Genomic DNA, 20,953 nt, shown 5'->3' on the forward strand with positions numbered 1-20,953 from the left:
AGAAAGCGAAGAGGATCTAAAGAGCCTCTTGTTGAGGGTGATAGTGGAGAGTGCAAAAGCTGGTTTGAAAGTCAACATTAAAAAAACTACGATCATGGCATCTGGCCCCATCACGTCCTGGCATATAGAAGGGGAAGAAATAGAAGCAGTGACAGATTTTATTTTCTTGGGCTCCAAGATCATCACAGACGGTGACTGTAGACATTAAATTAAAATACGCTTTAATGATTGAAGGCAAAAGGAAAAGGGGACAGCAGAGGATGAGATGACTAGATAGCATCACCGATGCAATTAATATGAACTTGAGCACACTCCAGGATATAGCAGAGGACTGGAAGGCCTGGTGTGCTATGGTCCATGGGGTCACAAAGAGTCGGACACTACTTAAAGACTGAACAACAACACCTGATAAAATATTGTTTAAATCTGAAAGCAAGTCTAGCTGTCATTAGGCCTGTCGCAACTGATTAAAACACCTAATAGTGCAAACGTATACATGTCTACTCAAAAGAAAGTCTCATTAAGTTCAATGGTGTTTGTTGTTGTTCAGTCGTTCAGTCGTGTCCGACTCTTCGTGACCCCATGGACTATAGCACGCCAGGCCTTCCTGTCCTGCGCTCCGCAATGGTGTTTACTCCTAGGTATGTAGTAGAGGATTGAAGTCTTAGCCAATTAACTGCCTGGCTTTTAATGGATTAATCAAGTGATTAGCTGATGATGTTTATCAAACATGTATATATTACAGCTCAAAAAAGGTTAACATTCCTTTTTAAAGGTTACTCATTGTTGGGTGCAATTTACCTTATTCCCTGAAGAACGTCTAAGATAAAAAAAAACACCGTTTCACATTGTTTTGGAAAACAGGAAACCACCTCTATTATTTCCAGCAAATTCATTAAATACTCTTGAAATATCTTTCTGCACCCATGGACAATGTCTTGAATCTACATCTTTCTCACATGACAAGTTGCTGTAGTTTATCTACTTGCAATGTTTAAGCTCCATTGGTTAAAGAAAAGTTATTGCTTCTCTTTCCCACAACTATTCCTGGTATACAGCATTCACAGGCCTGTAAGGCTTTATATGACGAATGGGGAAGAAAGCCATAAATTCCTGTTTGCAGAATTTGATTTAAGTCACAGAACAACCACAGAGCACACCACTTGCACTATGCAAAAAGATTGGATTAGTTCACATGAGAGCTGTCCTGCAAGCAGCTCATTTGATCATTTGGCCATCAGACAATGATGTTTAATGAAGTGTAGGGAAGTATACTTATCAGACAATTACTGACAAACAGTAACTTTGACAAGGCTCCAGGGTCTGTATAATACACCCAGGCTGCAGGTTTAGATCACACTCCTTTTTTTCCCTAGAAAAATTGTGTCTCAGTTCTAGGTTAATGGGAAGGTTTGTCCTTGAGTGAGATATTAAAATAGCATGTATGTGAAATCCATCACATCCAAAAAGTAGGGATGCATTTCTGTTTTGCTAGTAGGAAGTCTTCATCTGCAAGTCCAACCAATTCTGATTCAGATTGAATGTTAGAATCAGCTATGGAACATGAACGTTGCTTAATGATGAAAAATCTGTTTTGGCAAGGTTCATACGTATTTTAAAAGTTTAGCCCTACAAAACAAGGAAATGCATGCCATATTGGCAAATATTTATTTGCCCATAATTGGTATTACATGATTTATATACAGTCAGGGCCAGAAATACTGGAACAAGGATAACTGTTTGGCATTTGGCCTCTGTACACCACCACATTGAAGTTGAAAGCAAACACACCCAGATGGGAGCGAAGTCAGGACTTTCAGCTGTAATTCAAGGGGTTTGACAAAAGTGGGGCACTAACCAGTCAGGAAGGACAGCCAGTGGCACCCCCCCCCATCGTTGGTGGCACATAAGTAATGGAATGAATGGCCAACAAGCAGCTGCATGGCCAGATATGGCCTGTTTCCTGGGTACCCTATGACCAATCAAGCAGAGAAAAGGCCTGGAGGTGGTTCTGAGTGTTACATTTGCATTTGGTAGCTGTTCACTGGAACTGCCAACATGAGGTCCAAAGAGGTGTCCATGTGAGTGAAGGAGGCCATCATTAGGCTGAGGAAACAAAATAAACCCATCAAAGAGATAGCAAAAACAGTGGGAGTGGCTAATACAACATTTTGGAACATCCTGAAAAAGAAGGAATTAACTGACAAGCTCAGCAACAGCAAAAGGCCTGGAAGACCACAAAAGACAACTAAAGTGGATGACCGCAGAATTCTGCTCATGGTGAAGAGGAACCCTTTCACAACATCTAACCAGGTCAAGAACCCTCTTGCGGAGGTAGGCATGTAATTGTCAACATCTACAGTCAAGAGACAGCTTTATGAATGTAAATACAGAGGCTTCACAACAAGGTGCAAACCACTGGTAACGCTCAAGAACAGAAATGCCAGATTAGCCTTTGCCAGCAAACACCTAAAAAAGCCTGCCCAGTTCTGGTATAAGATTCTTTGGACTGATGAAACCAAGATTACCTTGTACCAGAATGATGGGAAGAGAAAAGTATGGAGAAGGAAAAGAACAGCTCATGATCCAAAGCATACCACATCATCTGTCAAACACGGTGGAGGCAGTGTTCTGGTATGGGCATGTATGGCTGCCAATGGAACCAGGTCCCTGGTGTTTATTGATGACCTGACTGCTGATCAAAGCAGCAGGATGAATTCTGAAGTGTATAGGGCTATACTTTCTGCTCAGATTCAGCCGAATGTTGCCAAACTGATAAGACGCCGCTTCATATTGCAGATGGATAATGACCCAAAACATACAGCAAAAGCTACCCAAGAGTTTCTCAAGACAAAGAAGTGGGATGTTCTTCAATGGCCAAGTCAGTCACTTGATCTCAACCCAATAGAGCATGGTTTTCACTTACTGAAGACAAGACTGAAGGCACAAAGACCCACAAACAAACAAGCAGCAGCTGAAGGCAGCTGCAGTAAAGGCCTGGCAAAGTATCTCGAGGGAGGAAACTCAGCATTTGGTCATGTCCATGGGTTCCAGACTTCAGGCAGTCATTGACTGCAAAGGATTTTCATCCAGCTATTAAAGGAGATCCTTCCGTCTGAGATGATGTTGGCTTGTTCCATTACTTATGAGCCACTAATAATGGGTGTGTGTGTATGCCACTGGCTGTATTTCCTGAATGGTTAGTGCCCCACTTTTGTCAAACCCCTTGAATTACAGCTGAAAGTCCTGACTTTGCTCTCATCTGGGTGTGTTTCCTTTCAACTTCACTGTGGTGGTGTACAGAGGCCAACTGCCAAAACAGTTATCCTTGTTCCAATATTTCTGGCCCTGACTGTACAGTCTTATTGATTGGAAGGTCACCAACACAACTTTAATTTTGAATAGGTTGTTGTATTAAGTATCTCTGCAAATATATAGCACAACTAGTACAAAGAGTACTACAGATTACACATCTTTGAAACTGCTGCTGTACACTTTCATATTAAAAAATCAGTTAGAGCAAACAAAAAACAAAAAAAGCTATTGAAATGTAGCTAAAGAATTGTACTGGTAGCACAAAAACACATAAAATTAAGGCTGTACTGGTAGATTCCCTAAAAAGGAACAAACTGATAGAGGTATGCCTTGTAATTTTTAAATTTTGTTTGCAATAATTCAAATTAAGTGCTGTTCATTTATCAGCAGAGGTTTTTCAGGATGGTCTTTCTTATTGAAGATGGCTGTCATTGCTAGCTCTATCTATGCTCAAAGAAAATGGCTGCCAGTTGCCATGAGTGGAGCTTGATGGCATGTAGGAAGGGGAAAACAGACAGGTGGCAATTGAGAGATACCTAATATGAAGACAGACATGTCCATGAGTATCTGGGTGGGAGACATTTGACCCCCTTGAAATTCCAAATTTCCTGATGCTTTTATATATAGAAATAAAAGCCCCACTCCCTCTAGTCAATCCCAAAAGGCCTAGGGAAATCTCTGAGACCATATATAGTACTAAGAGAACAGGACCAGGGTCTTGTGAACATGTGCATTGCCAAAAAAGAGGAAATGTATCACCAAATAAGAAGACAAAAGGGAATATGGATTTCCATAAAATTGGTGTATGCGAATTTATATGTACAAAAGCAAATTTAGAAATAATTACTATAGTTTAAATAGAAATACAATAGATCTTACTATTGTTGGGAAGACTGTGACCAGGTGGCCTGTGTACCTGCCTGCTCAGTCTTCTGTGTAGGTGCCAAGTGTTGATAAGCAACTTCAAGGCTCCTGTTGCTCTCCCTTATGGTTCTTTCTCTTTAAACTGGACTTGGACTGGGCAGCCCTTCAAATACAGGATACCTTCAAATAGAGGACTGCCCTTTAACAGCCCTTCAAAACAGAGGACTGTCTTCTGTAAAGTGGGACAGCTGTCCACACTACAGCTGCCAAGCCTGGACTCTATACTCTTTTGTAGGGTGGCCTGGGCAGCAGCTCACTTCACAGGAATATTTGTTCTGCTCTAATGATGATGCTTCTGACAACCTTAGAAGTTCTAGACACCTCATAATACAAACATAATATATGCATAATGGGACAAAACAGTCTTAAATCCCATCTTCTAAAATGTAGCTTCCATTTTTCCCTCATGATAATGGACTTGCCTGAAATAGCCCCTTTCAGGCTTGCCTGGGCCCTGGTCACATGTATCCATTTCGCCTCCCCCTAGCTTGGGCCCTGTCAAAGGTTTCCTTTTACTATTGGTAACTACTGTGCAGGGGCCCTGATGTGGGTGGGTCGATGCTGAAGAAGGAAGGAAAAATCTTCTCTTTCCTGTGTGCCACAGTCCCGATCTGGAGCCCACAGTAACTTTCAAGTAAAATAAAAACAGAAAGGGAACAGTGCACTATATGTAGTTAACATAACATGCAGTTTCACCCTCTGGCTGCTCTGGCTTTAGGCCTTCCTCCCACCACTCTCTCCAAGCACTGCAGCCATCTGTTTTATCTCCACCTTAGAGGTCATCCCACAGAGGTATGTGCTAAGAACAGGAGCAGGAAAAAAAGATGATGGCAGGGATGATTGTGCTCAAGCCAGAGGGGTTGAGGAAAGGACATGTGAAGTGAGGACAGAGGAGTGGAGATTTCAGACATGGCAGGGGCTGAGGTGGGGTGAGTGGTCATATCATTGCTATTTATATTGTAGTTTCAGGGAGCAATCCTATGGCTGCTAGTCAGCGGCTAGATGGCCATAGGATATGTGGGTTTCCGGGAACAGACCTTCCCCCACTTCCACGCTGCCTCACAGGCAGCGCAGAATGGTTCCATGCTCTACACTTGGAAGAGGAGTGCAGAGTGGCCAAAAGGGAGCATTTTGTGGCAGGGAAGGTGGAAATGCCAGTACAACACATCCTATGTGTCGCCCGGCAGCCTCCTCCCCCACTCCGCCTTCCCACAGCTAGCTGCAAATGCAGGGCAGGAGAAGCACAGAGGGAATGATCCCCTCCATGTTTCTCCTGTCCTGCATTGGATAGGTAGTCGCCTCCGAGTTCAGAGGTGGCCATCTATCCCCATAGGATTGCGCCCTTAAGCTTTTACATTTTCTATTGTATTTTATGATACATTTTTGTGGTTTTAATTGTTGTGAACAGAGAGCTTTATCTACTGGGCGGTATAGAAATGTAATAAATAAATATTTATGGGGAGATGGAATTGATGAGGGGGCAGGAAGCTGGAACAGGAGGTGGAATGTTCTGGAAACTCATCATATAGCAGGGTGGATAAAAATAGATGACTAATATTTATTTATTTATTTCATTTATATCTCGCCTTTTTTCCTCCTTAAGGAACCCAAGGCGGCGTACATAATCTTCCTCCTCCATTTTATCCTCACAACAACAACCCTGTGAGGTGGGTTGGCTGAGAGTCTGTGACTGGCCCAAAGTCACCCAGTGAGCTTCCATGGCTGTGGGGACTAGAACTCAGATCTCCTGACTCCCAGTCCAACACTCTAGCCACTACACCACACTGGCTCTGTGGTGTAGAAAAACACTATTTTTTTCATTTAAATCAGATTTATTTCTTTTTTTTAAAAAGCATTCAAATATTATACTTTTCTTTTAAAAACAACTTGGTTGAAATTAAATCTAAATATAAGCGTATTAAACCTAGTTATAGTTTTTAGAACTGAATCAACCACTTTCTACCAGATGCATTGGCTCCAATCCAGCTAATGTTAGTTGTGATGTAAATCCAATTGAAACTAATGGGGCAATTTAGTTGTGATGAATTTCAACAGCCCATTTCAATTTATCACAACTAACTTTAACTGGATCCCTGCCAGGTTGCTTTCCTATGTAAATTATGAACTACTTTGTTCAGTTCTCAGATTAAGAATATTTGTACTCTTCCTATGAAACAAACATGAATTTGGGCATTTCCTTTAATCTCATGAAAATAAATGGCTTTGCCCAACTATCAGCCCTTGTTTCTGGATAGTTCTGGACCATATTGTCTCTAAACAGAAACCACACACACATATTATGTGCTGCTTTGTTGTATCTGCTGTTTTGTGCATGTGTTTCTTGAACCTGTCTTAATATGTGTCTACTACAGCCGTCTTCCCCTTTTTGACTACAGCTGCATGAATTCCTGCCCATTGGCTGTGTTGGCTGGGGCTGATGGGAATTGAAGTCCAAAACATCTGGAGGGCACCTTACTAGCGCCTTACTGTATTGTTCTTAAAGGGCAAATTAAAGCTGTTACCGGTTCATTATGAAATGTATAATACTATATGATGAAGAGTGAGCCATCCATACAAACACAGCTCTCCCGTTATTTCTCTTTAACATGTAACAATGCGAGGTGGGGTGTCAGTGGTTAAGACTGCAGAGTCAGGCCACTGACCCATATTTCCAATTAATAGTCCTTTCCCCAAATTATTTCTGCACTCTTCAATTACGGTATAAACCGAGTCAGACCACTGTACTGTGTCAATTCATTTGGAACATTAACACTTCGAACTTACGCCTATCTACTCAGGAGTAAGTCCCACTGAGTTCAGTGAGGCTAAGCGAGCACAGGATTGCATCTTTAGGGCGCAATCCTATGCATGTTTAGACAGAGAAAAGGCCTACAACTCCCAGCATGCCCCAACATTGCTGGTTGGGGCATGCTGGGAGTTGTAGGCCTTTTCTCTGTCTAAACATGCATAGGATTGCGCCCTAAATCTCCATGGGAATAGATTGGGAGAGTGGAGGCATGGGCGAGGTTTCCCGAAAATGCTGGATGGTGGAGAACTCTACAGGAGAGAGACCTGCCTCTTGGAACAAGCCCCGGTGATATGATTAAAGGAACTGGTCGAAGAGGCTGTCATCTGACCAGGCTCGCTTTTTGTTTAATGGTAAGGTCGCAATCCTATGTTCACATACTTGGAATAAACCCCACTGAATCGAGTGGTACTTACTCCCGAGGCACACAGAGGATCAGGCTGCAGAAACTTGTGTATGGTTATTCCATTTTATGCGGTAGGATTATTCGAAAGAAAAACAAAAGGCGAAAAGGGGATAATCCCGCAGCTTCAAAGAAAAACTTCCCGTTCTTTTGGCCTCGACGAACAAAACACACTTTCATTATCACTATTGTTGCTAGTCATCTGCAGAGTAGGTTAAGATGTTCTGCCAGAGTTCTGGGCATATTTTCGCTGGGCAAACGCAATTTCTGTGCGTGGTTGCAGTGGTCTGGCTGTGAATCATCCGCCTCGCACAGTCTGCATGTCCGCGCGTGGATGGCTCCCTCTCGTGGGTTGTTACCCCTTAGGTTTGCTGCCCACTTCAAAAGCTGAAGAACTTCTAGGAATTCTTTTGGTGACCCACCCGCCCATTTTGGGACGTTCAGAGGGTAGCAATAGGACTCTCCAATAGGGGGTGCTCTCCGTTCCCGACATGCGTGCTAGATCAGCGCTGGACTCAGAAGCAGTGAGTATTCGACATCTCGAGGCTAGCGCTTCTTGACGTCGCATGACAAGAGCAGGTGACTGGTGAAACTTGGAACAGTCCTCTCAGGCTGCAGGTTTCCCTCCCTCCGAGGCGTCGGCTAGTCTCTTGTCACCAGGAAAGAGGCGCCAATACACCTGTGCAGTTTCCTCCCTCCCTTGCTTCTAATTGCCATCTACTTTTGCACATAACGTTGCTCCGCCCCTAATTTTCTTTTCCGTGGACAGATGGCGACTAAAAGAGAAGCCGTGTTGTTGGAGTGCAGTTGCGTCACTCCTCTCCTGGACTACTCGTTTAGAGCCGTCCGCAGGCCTCCCTCAACATGGTGCCCTGGCCCGTGACGTCATCCTCGAGCGAGGGAATAGTAGGCGCTCCCTTTGCCTCTCCCAACATGGCGCTGCGGCCGTCGCGTTGCTAGAGACGCTCTCTGATTGCGACTCCAAGGAAGAGGGGAGGGGTAGTGGTCGGATCGGCGCAGGCAGCTGGGCTGGCAGGGCAGGGAAGAGGGGGGAGTTGGTGGGACGGAGCGGAGGAAAGGTGTGGGGGGGATTTAAAGGAGCCATGTCCCCGGCGCGGCGGCCTCGACTGCCGCTGCTGAAGAGGCCGGAGCCGGGCGGGGGACAGAAGAGGAGGGTGCAGCAACGCTGCCGGAGGGGGGCAAACGAGCCGACCCAGCCCTAAACACTCAAGGTGGGGGCGGTGGGGGCGGCGGCGGCGGCACTGAGCTCAGGATGGTGAGTGCACCCCGGTGAAGCGGAGCGGAGCAGGGAAGAGGGACCTGACCGGAGGGGATGGAGCCAGGAGGGGACGAGGAGGCGGTGCCTAGAAGGGGGACAAGTGACAGGGAGGCGGGAGGGTGCCCGTGAAACGAGCCCTGCTGTCAAGGAGGTAAGTGACAGGTAGGCCACGGGCGGGGTGGCGGGTCCCGCTGCTTTTGCCGGTGAAGCGGAGTAGGGGAGGGGGGTCGGTGGGGGCACTGGGGGTCCATCCGAACGTGGCAGGTGACAGGTCTCAAGGAGGCTTGGACGAGGCACATAAAAGGTGTTGCAGGTGGCTGGGAGTGCACATGAAGCAGGACAGGTGCGGAGGGAGGCGGGCTGCCCCCGTCAAGGGGCGTCCAAGCGGCAGGCAGGTCAGAGGTGCTCATGGAGTGATGGGCACCTGAACATGGCATTCGGCGATCCAACTGAGGCGGTTGCTCGTGGAGGGAGGGGGTGAGGGGGAAAGCTGGAGATTCTTAGGGTGGGGTGTGAAGTGCTCTGGAGGTCCTTCAGCAAGGGGGGTAGGTAGGTGTTCCCCTTGGGGGAGAGCAAAAAGTGTCAAGGAGGGCGGCGCAATCTGTCTATTTATTGCTTGACCGACACAATGAAAGTATGGGGCCTGAATTGTACAGTGTCCACAAGCCCTTCTTTTTGGTGTAGTTCCTAGGTGTTGCTGTGATATATGAAGTTATTTGTGTGAGAAATGACAAATTCAATCAGCCCAAGGCATATGAACTGCTACACCATTCTGGATAAGGGGCCATGGATGTGGTTTGTCTTTGATTGATCTGCTTTGTGCAAAATGCCCCCTCCCTTTAAGGTTGCAATTCTATAGCTACTTACCTGGAAGTAAGCCCCACTGAACTTGATGGGACATACTTCTTAGTAGAGATATATAGGACTGTGCTGTTAGTTTCCTATCATTGATACTGGCAGTTCATTTGGTGGGAGCTTTAGCTCAGACAACCTGCCAATCATTTGCTGGTGCAGCTAATCAATGAGTCGGTTAGGACAGTACTTAAGGCTATAACCCTAAACTTTCTTACTTGGAAGTAAGTCCATTCAGATGTTCTTCCAAGTAAAGTTTGTTAGGATCATGTTGTGAAATTTGAATCCTTGGGCAATGGCATTGCAGTGCCATATTGTAGAATTATTGACATTAACTTCAAGCCCAGAATGTTTTGGAGAGTTAATCTGAAGGAAATCATTATCTGTTATTTTCTGTTCAAGTTGTTATGCTGCATCCATCTTCACAGTACCCAAGTACCTGCCTGTGTTAAGTGAGCATACATCACAGATTTGTAGATCTGAATTTTGTGATGTGCTGCTGCTATCCATTAGAAAGAATCTGGTGGGATGCTGAAGGTAAAGTAGAATAGGTAGTGCCAAAATTGCTCCTTGGATGTGTATAGATGTGGAGTGTGGGTTAAAGGTATGCTTAATTATGGGATAGTTGAACTGCAAAATGAGCTGTGTTTCTGAGCACCAAAGGGAGGGAGTATTGGTGATTTTAGGCATCAGTGATGTTGGGATCTGGAGAAAAACCATGTGGGTACCTCGGAAATCTTACTCTATTTTCTTCACATTTGCATTAAGGAAGCAGTAACATGAGACTTCTATTACTTCGCAGAATGTGGACAGAAACAAGCTTCATGGAAGGCTACTGGAATTTAGGAAAAGTTTCAACATACAGGTTTCAAAGAAGAAACTGTTGATGCTTTACATTTTGTAAGTCCATCACACTAGACTAGATTACATGTGTTTACCAATCCAGTCTTACATGAGTTTCAGAGGTATAGTTGTGTTAGTCAGTTGCAGCAAATTTAACAACTAGTCTTGTCACACCTCAAAATTAATGGATCAGTTATGGCATAAACTTTTGCGGAATAAAGTCAACTTCATCTGATAGGTCTTAGATGAATGTTAATTGATTAGTTCAGTTCACTTAAAGTATATATATAATGTTCACCCAATACATTAAACAGACACAGTACAAGGCAGCCTCCCCAACGTGGTGCCCTCCAGTTGTTTTGGACTGCAACTCCCATCAGCCCCAGCAAGCATGGCCAATTGTCAGGAATTCTGGCACCCAATTGGGGAAGGATAGTATAAGGGCTTCCTAACACTAAAGGAATAAAAACTCTACCCCAGGCACTTTATGGGACATCTTATGAGTAAAGTTTTGTTATAATGGTGCCTATGTAATTATTCCCAATAGACCTATGGTGAAAAGTGGCTCCAGAGACCCAAATCTGCCTGGTTTCAGGCATGTAATTCTCTGCCCTTCTACTACTAGTTACAGGCTTAAGTTGAATTAAGAGATGAAATTAAGAGATGAAAACCCTAGCTGTGGCATATAAAGTTGACTAAACTATCAGATTCCTTTGCTCCTAGTTGCCATACTTCCAGTAGAGAGGCAGGCAGGGAGATGTCAAGATGAGTGTTAGAAGTTTTTGAGCTGTGGGACCCAGGTACTTGAGGGAATGTATTCTCCCACATCAGCCTGCTGGTGTGTTAAAATCTACCTTGAAGGTCCTCCTCAGTTATCTCTCTCTATCTCTGTCTCACACACACACACACACACACACTATATGAGGAGAGTCTGAGGGCCACCAGAGACAGGGCCTTCTTGGTTGTGGCACCCCACTTGTTGAATCCTCTCCACAAAGCAGCTTACCTAAAGACTATGTTATTTCTGTTGGATAGGTTTCACAATGCCTTAATTGCTGCTGTTTTAGTATATGATGGTTTTAATTCTTGTAGACTTCCTTATTCTAAACAAATTGGTGTGTGGTGTAAAAATCTTTTAAACAAAAAATACAGTGGGAACAGGTAGAAGAACAGGTTGTCATTTGACTGCTCACCCAGGAGTGGTTGCTATTGGCCTCAGGTGAGCGGCAGACTCCGTGGCTGCATGGCAGAGTGAATTACTTGTGCGCCTGCTAACATCCTTTAACCATGTTGGTTGGTTGACTGGTTTCTCCATCATATGTTACCTTAGAAATGAATGTACTGGGAAGGTTTATTAACTGATTGTTGAGAGCTGATAACTATGCATGTGTTTGGCACTGAACCCCAGCAATTAACTACCTCTAAAGGAAAAAGTCTGTTTTATTAAATGCAGAACAATTGTTTCAGGTTGCTTGCATGTTCAGGCAGATATTGATTCAATGCGCATTGCATATTTTAAGGCTTGTGGTTGCAGCCAGAAGAGTGAATGCAAGCCTTTTCATTATGGAGTTATTAATATGCTTTGAAATCTTCTATCATATTCATCTTCACAATAGCTTTATCAGTCGGTTTATGGTGAAGATGAGTGTCTGAGCCCAAACGCAATACTGCATCTCCTGGATGACAATGTGGGCAGTGTTATTGTTTCTTTTAGCATCCATGAAACTCGCATATTAAATACGTGGAAGGGTTTCTGTGAGTATGGCCCTACTTGTGGTGCCAATGGAAGAGAGCCAAGAAAGGAGAGTGGTCATGCAGAAACTTTCCTTTGTGGAAGTCATTGCAGAACAGAAGCCAAGGCTCCTGAACAGATTCTTAGGGCACACTCCTATGCATGTAGGCATGCTGGCCGGGGAATGCTGGGGGTTGGAGGACTTTTTTCGTTCTAAACATGCATAGGATTGCATCTTTAGGCAACTATCCTGGGATTTACCAGTGGTCTGTTTCTGCTCATCTTGCTTCAGTCACAACAGAGGAAACTATCTTCCACTGAAAGCATACTGCAGCTGTTCTGTTCCTCACTTCTCTGTGTTATCCTTGTCTTTCCCTACCTTGCCTGCTCTAATGTTGAAATTCAGATTGAAAGCTCCTTGGGGCTGGTACCTATCTTGTCTGTTACATTACTTTGTAAAGCACCATGCACATGGATAGCGTGTTCTAACTAATTTTGTTGCCATGTACATAGATTGACAAATGTACATAATGCAATCAGGTTCATTTTTCTCTTTGCAGTTGCAAAGGTCTGATGTGCCAATGAGTCCCTTGCAGAAAATTGTGTATGCTCACCAGGAAACAATGCATGTATAACTTTGGTCTGGTTATTGGAAGCAGGCTTGGATATTGGAAGTATCTTTCTTTGTCTCAGGCTGCAGTCCTGCACACACTTCTCTGAGAGTAAATATAGTGGGATTTATTTCAGAGTAAATGTGCATAGGGTTGCACTGTCAGTTTCATTTAAGTGGCATTTTTGGTGGATCATTTGAGGGCTCTCCAAGGAAGAGTATCTTCACTATAATAATCTTAATTTGTGAACTGGTGATGCTTTGGGAATGGTCTCTGTGGAACTAATACCATTCTCTTTCTGCTTCTGTGTTTTTTTTTATGGCATTTATGGCAAATGGTAAATTTTCTGTCTTATATTTCTAGACTTGCCCCCATAAAACGATACTGTGGAGCAGCAAGTTGTGTGCCTATACTGCTCTTTTAAGAACTACCACTTGAGATAAATTAATTACTCAGTAGTTGTCACAATAATTTCTTCCTTGAGCATTTTACTGTGCCTTCCTCTGGCAAAGGTGCACAGCAAAGGGAGCCTTGGCAGTGCATCAATCCACTATGGCCAGTGTTCTTTGTGCAGTTGACATTTGTCAGAGGTAAACCCTTATTAACTCAAAGGACAGTGGGAGAACATTGGAGCTCTTGTAGGACAGGAAGTTTGAGAGCTAAATCATCTCTCATCTTCATTGTGATGATTCCAAGGAAAGTGTTTGAATAGACATAACTTTATTGCTGCTGTTCTTGTGTAGCATCTTTGTGAACTCGAATGGTATTCACAAGGTCAGTCCTGGCACATGCTGCAGCATAACAGATTGGGAGGAGGCTTTTCAGCGGGACTGTTGTGGTTTGCCTGGTGAGTGTGTCATCCAGGAACAGCTTGTATAGAAGAAAGATGCAACAAGTGTGTCATCCTGGGGTAAAAAGCTTGCCAAGCTGTTGTCAGTTTTTCATCTAGCATCCCTCATCTACCAGTTCTGTGTGCTTATTCAGATGGCTGTAGCCTCACTTAGCATCATTTTTTGGCATCTATCTCCTCCTAGTGGTAACTGCATTTGTTGCTCTGCTGCTGGCACTGGCCTATGTGCTCGTGTCTCTCTGTTAAGTAGTAGCAGCAGCACTTCTCTTGGCTACAAATGGACATTTTGGATCATGGGTCTTCAGAGAAGATTCTGGGTCAAATAGAATCAGCTCCCAGTGCGTGCAGACCAGTGATATGTATCTTCAGGTTCTCCTATAGTTGCCCTGGTAATATATTTTTAAATAAAGGTTTGGTCAACTTGTTGTTGTTGTTCAGTCGTTAAGTCGGGTCCGACTCTTCGTGACCCCATGGACCATAGCATGCCAGGCCTTCCTGCCCTCCGCTTTCTCCCGGAGTGTGCTCAAGTTCATATTCATTGCATCGGTGATGCTATCTAGCCATCTCATCCTCTGCCGTCCCCTTCTCCTTTTGCCTTCAATCTTTCCCAGCATCAGGGTCTTTTCCAGGGAGTTTTCTCTTCGCATTAGGTGGCCAAAATATTTGAGCTTCAGCTTCAGTATCTGTCCTTCCAATGAGCAGTCAGGGTTGGTTTCCTTGAGGATGGACTGATTTGACCTCCTTGCAGTCCAGGGGACTCGTAAGAGTCTTCTCCAGCACCACAGTTCGAAAGCATCAATTCTTCGGCGCTGAGCCTTCCTTATAGTCTAGCTCTCACAGCCATACGTTGCTACTGGGAAAACCATAGCTTTGATTATACGAACCTTTGTCGGCAAGGTGATGTCTCTGCTTCTTACTATGCTGTCTAGGTTTGCCATAGCTTTTCTCCCAAGGAGCAAGCATCCTTTGATTTCATGGCTACAGTCACCGTCTGCGGTGATCTTGGAGCCCAAGAATGCTAAAAATCTTATGGTGGACACACAGATAAGTTTGTGGCTAATAAATTTGTTTTGTCTTCAGTCACGTCTAATTTGACTTTTTAAAATGTCTGTGGAGCATACTGCGTTCACTTCGACCTTTCCATGATTGTCTTTTAGGCTTGAGTTTTAACTTAATTTCTCACTTAATTTGAAGAAAACACTAGATATTGTGAAACTTGAAAGAAAAAAAAGTTATAAGTTTAGAATTCTAGACTGTCATTCTATGTACAGTTACTTGCAAATAAGTACCAGTAAACTCAATGGCTAGGATCCAAAGTTCCCTTCTCCCAGTGGAAGTGTCATGCCAGTGGAAGAGGGGAGGTGATTTTTACCAATATTTCCTTCCTTCTACAGTCCCTCACACACCTCCATCTGCTCCAGGGGGTTGGGTGGGGTACTCTGAAATAGGGGTGGGGTATAGAGGGAGTGGAAATTCAGGAAAATTGCCTTGAATTCTCTCTTTCCACCAGCACTGGATCAAATGCCTTCTGTGAATGGAGGAAGCCCTTCCATTCAAGCTAATGGGCTTTAAGTAAGAATGTATAGGATTGCGCTGTTAATGATAGGCCCCAAAATACTATGAATTATTGCCATTGTCTTATCCTTTACGTGTTTACAGATTTAGGGGGCAGTTCTGAGGATTGTGTATATGTGTCAATCTATTTCATAGATTTATTATTTGCTGAGGAAAACTCTTGGATAATCAGAAATGCAAAATAAGAATATGGAAATCAGTTTTGTAGTGTAGAAAAAGCTGTGCATATGAGTTCTCTCCAGTAACTTCTTATATTATAACAACTGAACTGGTACATTTGGACAGAAAGAAATTATGTCAGACTAGCAGTTAGTTTGTTTGGGCAGATGGTGGGGTGGGTGAGAAGATAATAGAACTGATAGGCCAAATTCCAAGAGCTTATAGTAAACAAGATTGTGTGTGTGCATAATATGATACATACACACATACTTTAAAATAATATAGCTGGTTCTAGACGAAAGATGGTTTCTGTGCCCAGGATTAGATTGGGGAATTCTGAAACAAAATAGGGGTTCTTGTTAATAAATATATGAATGATATTAGTAGAATGTGTCTAAAATGTCTTCATTAGCACTTGTATCTCTATGTGATGCTGGTTTAGATATATGATTTTACCCAGCCTTGTAAATAAGCTTACAAAAGTTACTAGCCTGCTAGGGACTGGCAGAGGAGGAATGGAGAGATGTGCCCCTTTTGCACCAGCCCGCTGTATTTCTCTGCTGGGTATGGAGGATGGGGCCAGTGATGTGGGGTGGAAAATTTCGCAAAACAAAATTTTCCAGTGCTTTATTTTTCTGCGGAAAAATTTCCATTTCATAAGTTCGTTATTAACAATGAATGGATGCTGATTGTAAATACAATATTAGGCAAGCTTGACAGTTTTAAAGTTGTAATTAATGTTTTTCAGGTGGTTATCTCTAGCAAATATGTGAAAGAATACATATATATATATCATTGAAATACATGTATGTCTCAGTGTGAAATGGAACGAATAAATAATGACAGCAAAACTGAAGGTGCCCCAAGAATCTCAGTGGAAGAGAGTTGAACTCTATTGAAATAGATGAGTGGTTGTCAGTATATCAAGCACAGTTCTTTCAGTTGCTAAAATGTATTAGTGTGTCAATATTTCCCAGTACCTTTGTTTCCCCACCTTAAATTTAAACAATATGAGGGAAGTATATAATTCTATTGTCTTCTAATTTTTACAGCTATTCCAATTAAAAAGTCTATGTAGTATAACATTTAAATCACATTAAGTGTGCTTTAATTGCCCCCCCCCCCAATATTTCAGGTCAAATACTTGTGGATACTGAGACAAAAAAATTAAGGTGGGACTTTTTTTAGTTTCATTGTTTACTAAATGCAAGTAAAATAAACAGATTAAATTAGATCACTTTATTGGGCACTAGAACATTTTCCAGTGCAAATGATCCTATGCAAATGAGCTTAATTCAATTAGCCAGTTCAAAAATTTCTGGAAAACCCACATCACTGGAGGGGACTTTTCTCTTTCGGCAGCCTGCTGCATGCACTTACCGGTATGCAATTCCTTGTCACATTAGGGCTATCAGGCTAGTGCTTAAATGCAAGCCTGATAGTTACCCAAAGTAAAAGGCCTTATTAAGTTTTCTGAAGGAGAATACCTAGAATTGAAAGCCAGATTCTTCTATCATATATCAAGATACCTTTGGGTCCTCAGCTTGGCTTAACGATCAGAACAGAGTGTGTCAGCTCATAATAGATTGCCATAAGTTCAGCATGTCTATTCCTGGTATGAACAGAAGCCAGTATGGTTAGTGCAGAGCAACTATAGTAATTTATCATGGAAAATATCACAATATATAAAATCAACTTTTTCCAAATAGGGTTTAATTATTTCATTTTGATTACAGTAAGATCTGATACCAACTGGGAGATTGAGTGGGGTGCAATTTAGTTTCTACAATATTTCTGCTCAAATATTTGTTCCAGAAATAATTAATGACAAATCATTTAGGCTGCCATTCAAACGAACATCACAGTGCCGGTTTGAAGGAAGTGTCTAATCCCACAACTAAATATATCATTGTTGTTGTTGTTGTTGTTCAGTCGTTCAGTCGTGTCCGACTCTTCGTGACCCCATGGACCATAGCACGCCAGGCCTTCCTGTCCTGCGCTCTCTCCCGGAGCGTGCTCAAGTTCATATTCATTGCATCCGTGATGCTATCTAGCCATCTCATCCTCTGCCATCCCCTTCTCCTTTTGCCTTCAGTCTTTCCCAGCATCAGGGTCTTTTCCAGGGAGTTTTCTCTTCGCATTAGGTGGCCAAAATATTGGAGCTTCAGCTTCATTATCTGTCCTTCCAATGAGCACTCAGGGTTGATTTCCTTTAGGATGGACTGATTTGACCTCCTTGCAGTCCAGGGGACTCGTAAGAGTCTTCTCCAGCACCACAGTTCGAAAGCATCAATTCTTCGGCGCTCAGCCTTCCTTATAGTCCAGCTCTCACAGCCATACATTACTACTGGGAAAACCATAGCTTTGATTAGACGGACCTTTGTCGGCAAGGTGATGTCTCTGCTTCTTACTATGCTGTCTACGTTGGCCATAGCTTTCCTCCCAAGGAGCAAGCGTCTTTTAATTTCATGGCTACAGTCACCGTCTGCGGTGATCTTGGAGCCCAAGAAAGTAAAATCTGGCACTGCTTCCATTTCTTCCCCTTCTATATGCCAGGAAGTGATGGGGCCAGATGCCGTGATCGTAGTTTTTTTAATGTTGAGTTTCAAACCAGCTTTTGCACTCTCCTCTTTCACCCTCAACAAGAGGCTCTTGAGATCCTCTTCGCTTTCTGCCATTAGGGTGGTATCGTCTGCATATCGGAGGTTGTTGATAATTCTCCCAGCAATCTTAATTCCGACCTGTGATTCATCCAACCCGGCTTTTCTCATGATGTACTCTGCATATAAGTTAAATAAGCAGGGTGACAATATGCAGCCTTGTCGTACTCCTTTCCCAATTTTGAACCAATCGGTTGTTCCATGTCTGGTTCTGACTGTTGCTTCTTGACCCTCGTACAGGTTTCTCAGAAGACAGGTAAGGTGGTCTGGTACTCCCATCACTTTAAGAATTTGCCACAGTTTGTTGTGATCCACACAATCAAAGGCTTTAGCGTAGTCAATGAAGCAGAAATAGACGTTTTTCTGGAATTCTCTTGCTTTCTCCATGATCCAGCGAATGTTGGCGATCTGATCTCTAGTTCCTCTGCCTCTTCGAAACCCAGCTTGTACTTCCGGTAGTTCTCGGTTCGCATACTGCTGAAGCCTAGCTTGTAGGATTTTGAGCATCACCTTGCTGGCATGTGAAATGAGCGCAATGGTGCGGTAGTTTGAACACTCTTTGGCGTTGCCCTTCTTTGGAATTGGAATGTAAACTGACCTTTTCCAGTCTTGTGGCCACTGTTGAGTGTTCCAGATTTGTTGGCATATTGAATGCAGCACTTTTACATTAAAGTTTCCTTTATAAGGGGTTAGTTATTCAGTTTTTTTAATTCTGAAACTAGAGGAAGCATTGTTGATTTAAAAGAAATGGTATAGTAGCTGGCAGACAGATTTCATATAATTCAGTAAAACAAACCAATAAAACAAACCAAGTCATGTGTAGGAGCAATAGTTACATTTATGCCTAGAAAGGTACAAGTTGGCTGGAAGTGCGGGAAGGATGCAAGCCTTGCATTGGGCCCCAGCTAGGCCTATTCACTCTCCATGTCCAGTCTGGACATCCTATAGCCTCCTTCTGCCTAGAGCACTTGTGATATCCATGCTACAGGTTGGCCACACATGGGATAATCCAACCTACAGAGGGGTTGAACTTGGCACATCAAACATTTTTCATTTTCTTGACTCCTGCTAGTCTGTCAAACAAGATTTGCTGTGTTCTACTCCAAACATGGGCATTGTCTTTAGATAGGAGGCAGTAGTTCTGAATGTGTATAATTAATATTTTTAAAAGTTGTAAGTGCACTAAATCTTAACCACCATGCCTGAAGAGAGCTTGTGTGAAATTCGGTCTTCTGAATGCTTCTGAACATGTCACATTTTGACACCTTTTTAATTACAGATTGTCTGGCAGTAATTGTTCCAAAACGATGATGTCTGGTTTATAAAACTGACGCAGCAGAATCCACAAGGAATGGAAAAAGTTGTTCCCACTGCTTTATCAGAACGGAAGAAAGAGTGTGAGGATGATGGAGAAAAAGCTGTGCCAATGACCCTGGTCTCAAACAAAGAGGATCTTGCTGCCCTTGAGTGCCCCCAAGGTGAAGAGAGAATAGCTGCCTTTCTAAATGATGCAAAAACATCTCTGGAGAGTGCAGCTCTGTTGGGGACATTGAAGGAAGTGGGGATTGGTCTAAAGGAGGCTGTCTCCAGTTCTTCAGAGAAACTAGAAGCTATGAATAGAGAAGGGAAAGTGACTACTGAGATGTGTAGTCACAAAGAGGATCCCAGCTTTTTGTCACCATTCACTCATCAAAAGCCAGATGATGCTTCGGAAGCCTGTGAAGAGACAGGTAAGTCCTGTACAGTAGTGACAGGCACTTAAAAAAAAAAAAAAAGACCTTTAAAGGTTTTATTTCAGGGTAGATAAAGCAGAGGCTAGGCAAGCCTTTGAGATGAGAATGTAAGTTTTATTTAACAAATCAAATGTCAGCCCAGAGAATGGTCTGAAGGCAGGTGACAAGGTCCTGCTGCTGTGGCTAATTGGATCTAAATGGGAACTATGCATAATGTGGGGAGTGGTCTGTTGTATGTTTGCTTGAGACAAATGGGAACAGGATCAAAATACATCTCAAAGTTCAACAGCATTGTAGTTATTTGTGAGTTCAGCACAACAGATGGGGATCTGAATTCAAGTTGTGCATAGCAGATAGTAGTTCTGCATAGCCTGGACAATAACTGTTGCTGAATTTGGTACACATGAAAGAATCCCCTACAGTACTTATATCCTAAGCTTGCAAAATTGGGGTGCCATTAATATCCTTTGGCTTCAAAAGCATTGGATGATTGACCGCATATCCCAACTGTGCAAATAAAAATGGCTGTTCAGCTGTTTGTGCATGTTTTATTTGACAGTGCTGCTGCTGCCCTTTTAACACTTGGGGTAATAGCCTGCAGCATTATGCAGTGATGCATTCCAAGAAGGAAAACTGTGAAAAAGATTTTAAGGAAAGGAATGTATCACATGCATAATAGAAATCATACTTAACCATATTATATATATAGTGTGTGTGTGTATGTGTATTTGTGTCTATATATGTATATAATTGAGACTTGATGAAAAAGCTGCAACAGGTGCAGTGCTCTCTGCACCTCCCATGATTTGTCATTTTCCTATACTACTTTTGTTCTTTGTCTGTGAGACATGTGTCCAAAACAGGAGTACATTAAGATGACATTAAAGTCAACACATCTATGTCTTGTCTCTATTGCATAACAGTTCTACAGGGAAGCATGAGAGTCTCCCCTAATTCTCACTACAAAGTTTGGCTTTTGAAGCATTTAGGAATGTTAAACACAGACACTTATGAGAAGCAAGCATAAATAACTAAATATGATTCTGAAAGGAAAAGCACCAAATCCGTTTAGGACAAAAAAGCTCCCAAGTTCTGACAGAAGGCTCTGGCTTTTAAATTTCTTTGCTCCATGTTCTAGGAATGCTATAAAATTCTGTAAAGTTTTTGTTGTGAGGATGTTTCATCTTCTGATTGCTCAAAGTACAGTATTT

At 42.9% G+C, this 20,953-nt stretch overlaps 1 protein-coding gene across 8 annotated transcripts in view; it reads left to right on the top strand.

The window, feature by feature from the left end:
• The first annotated feature begins 7,896 nt into the window (after nt 1–7,896).
• WIZ (WIZ zinc finger) overlaps nt 7,897–20,953 on the top strand; it is a 94,025-nt gene continuing 80,968 nt past the window's right edge. For 2 of the 8 annotated variants that reach the window (XM_084838398.1, XM_084838404.1), the window contains exons 1-2: nt 10,389–10,479; nt 19,289–19,739. In XM_084838398.1, coding sequence (XP_084694524.1) covers nt 19,361–19,739 — 379 coding nt within the window. In that variant the 5' untranslated portion in view covers nt 10,389–10,479; nt 19,289–19,360. Of the gene's footprint in view, nt 8,028–8,487; nt 8,725–8,829; nt 8,879–10,381; nt 10,480–19,288; nt 19,740–20,953 lie in introns of those variants that run through there. The other 6 variants (XM_084838403.1, XM_084838405.1, XM_084838401.1 and 3 more) reach the window with 6 other exon arrangements.

Source organism: Heloderma suspectum, chromosome 2 (genome assembly GCF_057233095.1).
Source record: "Heloderma suspectum isolate Gila_16-S chromosome 2, 16-S_ref, whole genome shotgun sequence".
Lineage (NCBI taxonomy): Eukaryota > Metazoa > Chordata > Lepidosauria > Squamata > Helodermatidae > Heloderma > Heloderma suspectum.